General features: G+C 41.5%; 1 protein-coding gene across 2 annotated transcripts in view; it reads left to right on the top strand.

The window, feature by feature from the left end:
• Positions 1-12,341, top strand: part of LSAMP (limbic system associated membrane protein) — a 1,400,662-nt gene that overhangs the window by 637,799 nt on the left and 750,522 nt on the right. The window contains exon 1 of one of the 2 annotated variants that reach the window (XM_033146537.1): positions 11,784-11,868. The exons of the other annotated variant lie outside the window; for it this stretch is intronic. Coding sequence (XP_033002428.1) covers positions 11,808-11,868 — 61 coding nt within the window. The 5' untranslated portion in view covers positions 11,784-11,807. Of the gene's footprint in view, positions 1-11,783; positions 11,869-12,341 lie in introns of those variants that run through there. 2 annotated transcript variants of the gene reach the window in all.

Genomic DNA, 12,341 nt, shown 5'->3' on the forward strand with positions numbered 1-12,341 from the left:
CCCTGCAGGCACCTGCACACCCATGGGTGCCACGTTGATGATCCTATTCTAAGAGTTCTGGGCCAACCTTCCCTACCTGGTACTTTCCAAATATTTTGGACTACAGCTCCCATCAGCCCCAGACAATGTGGTGAAAGGTTACAGACAAAAGGAGCTGCATTCCAAAACATCTGGAGGACAACAGGTTGGGGAGGGCTGTACTGCTTTGAGCATTGCCCTTTTCCAGTAATGCGCACATGGAGTCTCTTGCACACATAGAAGATGCTTATCCCTCTTGCAGGAGGGGAAATGCTGCTTGACTATTTCTGCTGAACTGAGACTCACCCTGACATAGTGGTGATACCTCATGTGTTTTAGTAATCTTGGGAAATCCTAAATTTTATTTACTCTTTCTTAGGAACAAGGATAGGGGAACTGAAAGAAAACACAGAAAGATGCTGAGCTGGAATGTACATTGTTCCCCCCTCCCATCTCTCCCTTTGGTAAACATCAATTTACTAAAAGCAGAGGGAGGAGAGAAATTGCAGAGTTAAATCCACACAAATTGTTTTATATTTACAAATGAATTAGATTATTTGCATTTGTCGCGTGTGGGTCTAAACCCCTCCTCCTCAACTGCAAATTAATGAGAAAAATTATTTCCAAGCCTTCTTTTACTTAAAGGCAAGTTTACTCGAGGCAATTTGCATGTAAATCAACATTTACCTGACGTGTGCAATTTCCACGGTTAGATAAACCATAACATGAAACAGATGAAAGACATGGGAACTGTATAAAACTTCTTTGAGAGATAATAGGCAGCAGCCTGTAATAAATATTCATTAAGGGAGAAGATGCCTTGTTCTCTCTTTGAGCAGCTATCTTTATGGCTTTCACCTGCTTGCTTCCTTTTGCCTCCTTGATATGCTTTCAATATCTCAACTGCCTTTTCCTTCCTTTGCCAGCTCTCTGCCCTCAATTCCGAGGGATGTTTCAAATTCTCTCCATCATCCAAATAATTCCTCTTTGGGGTTTTGGAGTAGGGTTGCTTAAGAGATTTGATCATGGAGAATTTCTATAAGAAACGAACCCATGAGACTGATGTGTGGATCAGAACCAAATTTTGCAGTCCTCCAAATGTTGTGGTGCAGTCCTTGACAGTCTGAAAGTCACAAAATGCTCCTTTCAATACATAATTTGAGAGGAAACACACACTTAAATTTACAAATATGTATTTGGGGAGGAATTTCTTTTACAGCATTGATTAAGGCAGAAACTGAATGGAATGAACTGAATCATGAGATGAAAATGTGAAGGAGCACATTGGCATTGATATGCATTTGTCTGATCACATGCTGCTACCATTGTACATCCTGTGTTTTACATTGCACTGTGTGCAGTGGTAAGATAGAGAAGGATAAATGAGATAAAGTGTAAGGAAATGAAGGTTGTGGCCAGCTGTGCATGCATCACTTCTGGAATTTATTTTAGAAACTCTCCATGTTAAATTATAAAAAAAGCAGAGTGGAACACAGGACTGACCATACACTGAACACAACTAGAATGGAACCAGAGAGACCTGCTCATCCATAATAATTCATGGGTGGTCTTATCCTTAGTTTCACATTATTGCCTTATTAATTAATTAATTAATTAAATTTGTATACCACCCTATACCTGCAGGTCTCAGGCCGGTTCACAGGATAAAATCACAATATATAATCAAAATATAAACAAAAACAACCCAAAAACCACCACCCCAACATATTTTAAAAGGGCACTGATTAATTAACATATCACTAGTGTATACAGTGGTACCTCGGGTTGCAGACACGATCCGTTCCGGGGTGCTGTTCGCACCCCGAAAAGTCCGCAACCTGAGCGGCGATATCGCGCATGCGTGAAAGCATGATATTGTGCTTCTGCACATGTGCGACCTGCGTAAAACACTTCTGCACATGCGCAGAGCGCTTCTGCATGTGCAGCGAAACCTGGAAGGAAACACTTCCGGTTTGCGGCGTTCGTAACCCGTGCCGTTTGCAACCTGCAGTGAACGCAACACGAGGTACGACTGTATTCAGGATTTCTGAACTGGTAAGGAATGGCTCATATGTCTTAAGTGATCCTGAGTATTTTCTTTTCTTAAAGAAACTGAAAAGAACCTGGCTGAATCAAACCAAAACCCACCTTGTCCATGATTTTTTTGTAAATATGATAGAAACCAACCAGCACCAAGACCCACTTTTGTGGGGTTTCTGTCCCACTGAAATCAGTGCATATACAACCCAGCCACAATTAAGCACTTTTTTGACATGTTGAGTTCATTACGATGTTCAGCATAGACTCAATACCTTCCTAGGCACTGTGGGTTAAACCACAGAGCCTAGGTCTTGCTGATCAGAAGGTCGGTGGTTTGAATCCCCGCGATGGGGTGAGCTCCCATTGCTCGGTCCCTGCTCCTGCCAACCTAGCAGTTCAAAAGCACGTCAAAGTGCAAGTAGATAAATAGGTACCACTCCAGCGGGAAGGTAAACGGCATTTCCATGTGCTGCTCTTGTTCGCCAGAAGTGGCTTAGTCACATGACTTAGGAAGCTGTGCACCGGCTCCCTCGGCCAGTAAAGCGAGATGAGCGCCGCAACCCCAGAGTCGACCGTAACTGGACCTAACAGTCAGGGGTCCCTTTACCTTTAAGCATCCTTAGCCTGGGAGTAAGCTCCACCGAATTCTGTGAGACCTACTACTACATAGTAGTTGCGGTTGTGTAGAATTGTGATATAAACATCCTTTCTTTTTAACTCAGTGACACTTGACATATATAACTAAATTGGATCATACCCTGGGATATTTAGAGAGTTTGGGAGGAACTACACACAACTGAGAAGGCAGGCAGCCTTTAACTTTTCTGACAGACATTTCCATTTTGCAATAATTTTGTTAATGTAGACTACAAATTGTATCAACTAAAAACCACAAAAAACAATCTCAGCACTGTTGGATTGATTTACTTTTTCATATTTTATATTGGAAAGACTCCAGCTGATTAAAATCCATAATATTTTCCATTACAAAAGTTTTGACAGCATAAATTTTATTTTTGCATTCTCTTAAATCATTAAACTGTTTTATGCCGTGCTAATGCTTAGTAAAGAGGGTTATTAGCAGTATGGGTGAACCTTAAAAGGTTTGGAGGTTTGATTCATCTATGAAACACTGACAAATTTGGTTTAATTATTCAAATCTAATCCAAACCTCTTGAGTCTGCAAAATTGGGCTAGAAATCTCAGGAGAAGGTTCAGAAACACAGTCGCTGTGTTTCTTGCTTAGCTTTGCACATTTAGTCACTCAGAGTACACTATTTAGAAATCTGAGTGTTTTATTTAGTTGTGCATATTTCAGATTTAGTCAGACTGATCTGAGCCTAGACACTACCAGCGTATTATTATATGCTGCCAGTATTATATGCTCTCTGTAAACAAATGCCAACTCCTTCGGCCTGAAAATGAGATGAGTGCCATCCCCCATAGTTGCCTTTGACTAGACTTAGTTCCCTCTTTGTATCTACAGTCTCCATGGTTTAAAACATACTGCCATTCATCACCAATCATCATGAATGAATGAATGAATGAATGAAGTCAACTGTGGAATTTAGTGGGAAGTTGTTGTTTAGTCGTGTCTGACTCTTTGTGACCCCCATTGACCAGAGCACGCCAGGCACTCCTGTCTTCCACTGTCTCCCACAGTTTGGTCAGACTCATGTTGGCAGCTTCGAGAACACTGTCCAACCATCTCGTCCTCTGTCTTCCCCTTCTCCTTGTGCCCTCAATCTTTCCCAACATCAGGGTCTTTTCCAGGGAGTCTTCTCTTCTCATAGTAGGAAGTAAGGGTATGGTTTTGTTTTGTTTTTTTAAAAAAGGTGATCTCCTGTATGTCAGTGACAAGACACAAGACTCTAAGCTTCTTAGCTTGCTTGTGTGCTAGCCCAGTGCAGGAGAAGTGAAACTACACAATCCCCAAAACATAATTTGGTGTGCATCACAAGCTTATGCACTCCTCCTCCCTCTCTACACCCTTTAGTTTTGGAGGGAACTATAGACCCCTTCACATATTATCCAGATGGTGTTACCTCCATTTGATTTGATTCATCACGATGTTAGCCACCGAAAGAAGATGACAGTTTAAGCAAGTTGGAGACAGGTAGCTCTGGGGCTCCAGAATGAATTAGTTGGTAAGGCAAGGTCAGGACCCTAGACAGGAACAATGGTGCTTATTTGGAGTTTTGTAGCTAAATTCAGGACCATGGTCAGCAAAGCTGAAGCTGAGGAGCAGCAAGCCCTGGCCTGGAAAAACTACCACAGTTTTCTAATATGAGCTGCAATGGTCAGACCAAAGCCCTATCCTTTGAAACATGCATATGTCCAGCTAAATGGCTAGTGCCTTTTAATGTGGCCATTAACAGGGCTTCAAACCACAAGGACTTTTTTGGTAGAAGTTTCTGAAGTATTTCCTGAACCCCTGATAATTCTGAGGTCCCATCACTGGAGTCCAATAGCAGAGTTACTTCCTCTGGGTTCAGGAGATTAGAGGTCCATTACCTCCAATACCTCTCCAGATTCTTGGGAAGAACCAGGTCTAGACTTATATGCACATGTATGCATTGTGTAGCAACAAACTATGAGCTAATGCTTATAAAGAAATAAAGCTCTAGATTTAAAAAAATGCAGACCTTCTTTGAAAGAGAAGGAATCACATCCTGTCTTCAAGGTCAGACATATCCTGATAGATGTTTATGGGAATCCTAGCAGCTCTCTGAGCAATTACCGGTAGATAGAGGCTTCAAATTCCTTCAGCAGTTCCCAAATGTCATCTCCAAAGCTAGGAGTCAACAATCTGATCAGAAGACAGGACCTTCACAGTTCAGCAGATCTGGAGTTCTAGTCTGCTAAATGTTCCGTATGTCATAGCCTGAAAGGGTGCCAAGAAAGGGGCAATAAAAATTTGAATTTAAATACCTATTATTATTTATAACCTGGCAAATGCTAAAGTCATTATGGAGTCCTTTAGCCATCAATTTCCATAAGAGCTACTGAAAATCAGATTGCACATGGGGTGCGTTCCTATGGAACAAGGAGTAAATTTAAGAGGTAGGTGAAACAAAGCTAAATGGAACATGACCCCATAGAATGAAATTATAAAAAGTTTCCTTGGTTTTTAATAAAGCAGGATTTTACTCTTAGTGTTTTGTCCCCAATTTCCATTGTTCTCGCTACAATCTGGTTTTATAACAGATTTAACAGTCTGTAGCAGAAGAAGGCCTTGGTATGTTGAAGCATCTGTCATGGACTGGCTGAATAAAGAGGATGGTGAGAGGCACCAGTTGGGGAACCCCCAGTTGACTTCCCAGACAAAGAAGGCTCAAAGCCAGGGGATTGGTGGTGGGACAATGATGAGTGGTCAGAGGGAGAAGACTGGGGAGATGAGGTGTTAGAAGCTGGAGGGGCAACAAGGTTTAATGAGCAGGAAGAGTCTGTGACAGAGTGCAGTTCAGACTCTGAGGCTGAAGCAGAGGCTGGAGAGGAAGGGAGGGGTCAAGAAGTTGCTGAAGAATCCAGGGAGTTTTCCCCTCCTGTTGCAAACAGCTCCCCTCCACCTGGCATGCCCTCCAACATTCCTCAGATGAAAATAGGGACTTTTCTCAATCCAAGATCAAATCAGAAGCCAGGCTGGATTTGTAATTCTGGGACTGTCCCTCGAAAATCTGGTAGACATTTCCATTTTGTGCTGGCTCTGAGGGGCAGGCAGAGGGCAGGACCAACATGGGTAGGAAGAAAGGGGGAGTGGAGCACAGCACAAGGAGTGTCGTTTTTTTAATGCTTTGTGCATCCACATCTAATCTTACGCCTTTCTGAGTGAAAATAAATTATTATTGGTTGTGTTTTTCTTTTTGTAATCTCCTAAAGAATAGAATAGAATAGAATAGAATAGAATAGAATAGAATAGAATAGAATAGAATAGAATAGAATAGAATAGAATAGAATAGAATAGAATATGGATTAAGGGGTTTTCTCAGGATGGTGGAGGGCATGTGTGCAGTGTCTCATTGGTGTGAAGATGGTGGCACTTGGTCTTCTTCTGATAGGAGCGAGGTTTGTTGGGTGTCTTACAGCATAATCCTGTATCTGAAGAAGTGTGCATGCACACGAAAGCTCATACCAAGAACAAACTCAGTTGGTCTCTAAGGTGCTACTGGAAAGAATTTCCTATTTTGTTTCGACTATGGCAGACCAACACGGCTACCCACCTGTAACTGGAAGCATAATCCTATGTTTGGTTGGTCAGGAGTCAGTCCCAGTGTGCTCAGAGGGACTGACTCTGGGTAAGCATGTGCAGCCATTTCATTAAAGACAACAGAGAGTATTACAGCACCTTAGGGGCTAACACATTTCTTGTGTTTGTATTAACCTTCATGTGCAAAAAATAAAAAGGTATTTTATTGACTCCATCTGCTGTATTTTGCCTATGATAGCTCAGGCAACGAGGAAATAGGGTTGGCTTTAAAGTTATGTGAGATTCTTTGATGTTGCTTTTTTATATTGCTGGCCCAGACACCGAGATTAAAAGACTGTTCCTTATTCATCACAAACTACAAAAGGATTTAGGCATGTTGCAGTTTCTCAACCTCTGATCCCCATCTATGAAAAAGGTTGCTTATCAAATAAATGTGTAGAGTGCTTCAAAATGTTTTATACAAATCAATAGTAATTAATAATCTGTGACCTTGGAGGAGACCCTTTCCATCTCTCTGCTCTCCGCCTCGCCTGCTCATTCATTTTGATGAATCCTTTCGGGAGGTTGTTATCTCTTGTTGTGTATCTGCACAACCTAGTCAGGTAGGCCTCGGAGCCTACTCATTTAAGGCCTATAACCACTACTTTAATATTTAATAGGGATTCCTGAAGATGCCATTAATGTCCATTGAATTATGCAGCGCTTTGGAAATTCCAGCCTCCATCTGTTCCAATTTGTTCAGCAGCAGTCAAGCCGTCAGCCTGCAAAGGCTGGGTTCTCACACCTGATCTTTCAACACAGCTCTCTCTGCAGCTGTCTTGATTGGAATCTTTCTCCTGTCTCTGTTCAGACTTGCTTCGATTCCCTTTTAGGCAAGGACTCCATTGCTCCCAGTTCTGAGTATGCCCCTCCATGTTGCATTCCTCAGATGGAAGTAGTGGGTTTTTTTTGTTTCGTTTTGTGTTGTTGTCTTTGATATTTTTTTTTTCAGTTGACATGTTTCCAAGCTGTCGTGATGGCCTTGCTAACAGCTGTCAGCCCCCTCAATGGACAGACTGTCAGAGGGATGAGCAAGCAAACAATCTATGAAAGGGATTTCAAAATGTATTCACAGAAACATGATACTTCAAAGGCAGGAGTGAAGGTCCCCCTGGAGCTCATTAAAGTAGTCAGTGTGGGGGATTGTACAGTGGCTCCCAAGAGATGGTGGGAATGCAACAACCTCCCCCCCTCCTCCCATACACACACAGCCTCAAAATAACTCCCATATCCCTGGTTCCCAAGATGCAGCTCCTCTTTTTTTCTTTTTCTTTTTCTTTTTTAAAGAAAGACTTCCATGAGCTTAAGTGAGTGTGGTGGAGGTGTGTGTTTTTGAGAAGTGTTGGCTTTCATTCCTGGAGGAGATTGCATAGGCCAGATGCTACACTAAACTCAGCCAAAGAGATACCTCTTAACTTCTAAAAGCTGACTTTAGTCCAGGGGTGACAAACGTTTTTGTGGTTGGGGGCTCCATTGATCCATGGTCATCTCTTCAGGGGCTGCATGTCAAAGTGGGTGTGGCCAATGTGAGAATGTGGGCGTGGTCAATGTCTAAAAGTGGGAATGGTGAGAATTGCAATTCTCAAGACTGCCTTCCCCGAAACTTTCACATCAGCTATTCTATGCATTTCTAAATCACTCTTTTTATAATTCCTTATTAAATTTGGTTAGTGTGTATATATATATGTATATATCACATTTTGGGGGGCACAAATGCCTTTTGTAGGGTTGACATATTTTGAAGAGCAAAAAAGAAGGCACACTTGGCAACTTCTACTTTAAACTATTGATCGCTATGGTGACTCTCATTTTAAATACCCATGAAAAAGTGGGTGTGGCCTAGAAAAAGAGGACGTATGGCAACTCAACACCACAATGGAGGCAGTAATATTTTTATAAAAATAAATAATTAAATCTGAAAAAGGGGAGCTTAGCTGAAATGTCCAAAATAGACATCACTGTGGGATATATTATTATTATTATTATTATTATTATTATTATTATTATTATTATCATTAGGGCAGTATATAGGATGTAATTTATTTTTAAAAAACAATATGACAAAGTTGGGAGGCAATTAGGGACACAAACATCTTCTGTGGATACCATGGGCCTCAGATTAGCTTCCCCTCTCTAGTCCCTTGCTTTTCCAGACCATCAATAGATAGTGATAGGTATTGGATCATCAACATGTACAAACCTTACATGGGTGATAGACTACCACTGTAAATGCTGAGCTTATTTCCTGTACAACCTTGTCAGATTGCTGATATATTCAGTGGAGGTTACTATCAACTGCAGAGGAGAAGCAAGTGTCTACCAGCAATAGGATGTTCTTTGTGTCTCTGCCCTATCTGCGGAATTCCATCTCAAAATATATCACTCCCTAATATATTTGAAAATATGCATTTTAAATGCATTTTTGTGCTTTTATTTTTGAACCAACCACTGCAGCAGAACATTCAGGATGTGTGAAATCCAATAGATAACTGAACTCTGAACCATACATTAGTCTGGCCAGGTTGGTGCTTATGAAATTCAAAATGATCCAATTTCTCAAGCATCTGCCGCCCCAACTCTGGGAAGCTCTCACCATGCAGCAGTATCGTTTTGGTGCCAGATAAAACTCTCTTCCTATTCACAAGCACCTTTTAGTGTGTTCAGTTGCAACTGTGTGTTTCGTCTCAACTTTAGCTTTCCTCCTGCTCTGTCTTGGTATTTTTAATACTGTATCTCTCTCATACACACAAACAGCGCTAGTGCTCAAGGTCGTCCAGTGCTATTGATTGGCAGTAAGCTCAAGAAAGACAAAGGGAGTAGCTAACTATGGCAATCATTATCACAGGATGTTGTTTGTTGCCTTTCCCCCTTTCATTTCTCCAGCTGGATTTCTCTTGTATTAAGTGTTCTTTTTCCTCATAGTAAAACTATGAAAGACAGCATGCAGAGGTGCTAGTGATATGCTGAGGGCTCTGTAGCAGGGGAAAAAACATGTCTGAAGTCAGTATGTAGGAAAGTCTAGGATCTGATGGCTTTTCTTTATTAATATTGTTCCATCTTCACATCACATATGATGGTTGGTTGGGTTATATTATACAGTATATATAATCAGTGCTATTTTTCTAGAAAAAGATGTGCTAGAGCTCACCATGAACTTCTCCCTTGTTCTCTTAGAATGGCAATGGTGCCAACCTGAGAGGTGCTGGAGCTGAGTTCTGGTGAGCTCCAGTTGGGGAAAAAAGCCCTGTATACAATGCCTAAGAATTTGGTTTGAGGGTAGGGCCCGGACAAGCAACAGCAGCTTGGGACCTCTCTTATTTTTCTCTGGATACCTGAACCCTTCCAGCTCAGTGCTGTCTTTTGTTGATATGTGGTATATTTCTTAGCATTTCCTACTGAGAACACCATTCCAGAAATGATAGCAACGCAACTTGGTCATATACTTTCTGTCACAGAATACAGTGGTACCTCGGTTTACGAACTTAATCCATTCTGGAAGTCCATTTTTAAACCGAAACCATTCTTAAACCGAGGCGTGCTTTCCCTAATGAGACCTCCCACCACCAGTGCCCTTCCACCATTCAGATTCCATTCTTAGATCAAGGTAAAGTTCACAAACCGGGACACTACTTCCGGTTTTGCGGAGTTCGTAGATTGAATCGTTCACAAGCAGGACTGTTCTTAAACCGAGGTACCACTGTGTGTATGTTTGTATAAACTTATTATTGTGCATTTATTTATTTATCTTTAATATTACCAGCCTACATTGATCAGAATGCCAGTGTTTACAAAAGTATGGAAAAAGTTAGGAAAAAACTAAGTATTAGGCTTCCCCACTCCCAAAGCACCCAATGAGGATTGTACATATTCCGTGAGCATGGAATGCTGACTAACAGCATTTCTTTTTGTAAGAGAATGCACACAAAAAAACATTCAAAGAAGCATGAATTTCAAGTGATAGCTGTGTTTTTGTTTGTGTGTTGTTTTGGGAAGGGTGAATCAAGTGGGCCTGCATTAAAATGTGAACTGAACAGAATCTATACCCTCAGCATGAAGCAAGACAAAAACCAGGAACCCAAAATTCCAATTTTGGAGGGTTATTTCTTTTCATCTCTCCCCCTTGTGAATGTTTGAAAAGAGCTGAGCCAAAATTATTTCCTCATCTCTAATTTTAATGCAGTTGTTTAACATCAATACTGTGTAGAGTTTCTCGAATCTGTTTTTATTTCCTTCAAAGCATTTAAGTGGAGGCAAAATAACTATGAAGGTACTGTAGCGTAAGGAAGAAATAACTGTGTTTCTAATATTGTTTCTGCAGAATGACATAGTTTGCCTTCAGTCCTAAAGGAAAGAAACTGTGGGAGGATATGACTGAACATCCAGATGGTATCTTGTATTTGATGGGATCATCTGTAAAATGTAACATGGGAAGCGCATTAAGAAACTTATTCTGTCTAAGTGACAAACATTTAGTTCAGCATTTTTGACTAAATGAATTTTTGAGCACTCTTAGAAGCATGCCATGAAAGGGGCAAGACTGATTGTCTATCTAGTTCAGTATTTTGAACTCTGGCTGTTAGTAGCGCTCCTCCTAGAGATCTTGCACATCATCTACTAATTGATCCTTTTGACTGGAGATGTCAGGGATGGAACCTAGGAACATCTGCTTCCAAAGCATGTGGAAATGATCTGTTGCCCAGCACAGAATAGAAACTTTGAAGGACCTCAAAGGCAACTATACAGACCATGTTACAGTAGTCCAATCTGAATGTCACAGCTCCCTTCAGGTAGCTGGAATACTGATCACACATCCTGACTATTGTGCCCTTAAACTGTGGAACAGGAAGAGGCGCACAGAACAGTAGTTTTGGCCCTACTACCAATCACTACAAGATGTAACAAGGCTACAAACACCTGGGTTGGGCATCAGTATGAGTTAGGAGAATGTATGTGTGTATAAGCAGAATACCCGGAGCAGGTACTTCAGGTTAATCAGAGAGGAGTTATGCAACATGTATGTGGCCCCCTTAGATTATACCTAATGATGGAGATGGACATGGGTAACAGCTGCTTTTTTTCTTTTTCATATGAGGAATCAGTCATTTCCTGTTTCTCCTTCTCAGCAGCTCTTGGTTACTGCATAGCCTCAACAGAGCTGCATCTGAACGTCTGCTGCTACCCCCTTCCACATTCTCTTACAAGTTGCAGACTCCTCTCCAACTAATCAGCCAACTTTTGTTCTCCATTCTCACCCTTTGCTTTGTTTATCTTCCAACAGCTTGCATGCTGTTTTGTGACATTTTGTTGACCTACAAAAGGTGTTTCCTCCATACGAATTTTAGGTTGTTTTCTAATGGGCCATCATGACTACTTTTACTTTTTTATATCCAGGACTGTATTTCACATGGAGATCAATTGTTCCCTAACACAATCTTGAATCCATTTTTCTTTTTTTCCTTTTATTCTAGGTAAGTGGAGACTGTGTATATGTGAACAATGGCTGATGCTCAGCAGGAATCTCCTGTATCTCTTCATGCAGAAAGAACATTTGAGTCTTCAAAATGGTAACAATGAATTGTGTTGAAGTGGTGGCGATAGGCCGTGTATCTGCAGTAAGGCTTGGTGTGGTGGGTGGGTAGCACTGCTTGACTGACCTGCCATCACTGACAGTGCTGTGGCATACTGGGATGGAGAGGGGGGCTAGGTGGCAGTAATGTCAGCACAGTGCAGAGGGGCGAATCTGGCACTTCTGGTGGTGTGTTTGCACCACTGCAGACTTTGCCACTGCCTTGCTTGTCCTCCATCCCTTCTTGCCATGCCACAGGGATGGCAGTAATGGGAGGCAAGGTAAGCAGTCCACTTCCCACCAACCACTGCTACATATCTGTATGTAGGTTTGCAGCTTAAAGGCTATCAATGGCCACTTCTCTGTTAAAATCAAGGGTGTGATGTTTCACACAAGCTAAGGATCCAGGTGTGAGGCCCAACACTTTCCTCCAAGAAAAAGTCAACTCATTCCCAGGTGGGGGAAATGAAG

Source organism: Lacerta agilis, chromosome 4 (genome assembly GCF_009819535.1).
Source record: "Lacerta agilis isolate rLacAgi1 chromosome 4, rLacAgi1.pri, whole genome shotgun sequence".
Classification (NCBI taxonomy): domain Eukaryota; kingdom Metazoa; phylum Chordata; class Lepidosauria; order Squamata; family Lacertidae; genus Lacerta; species Lacerta agilis.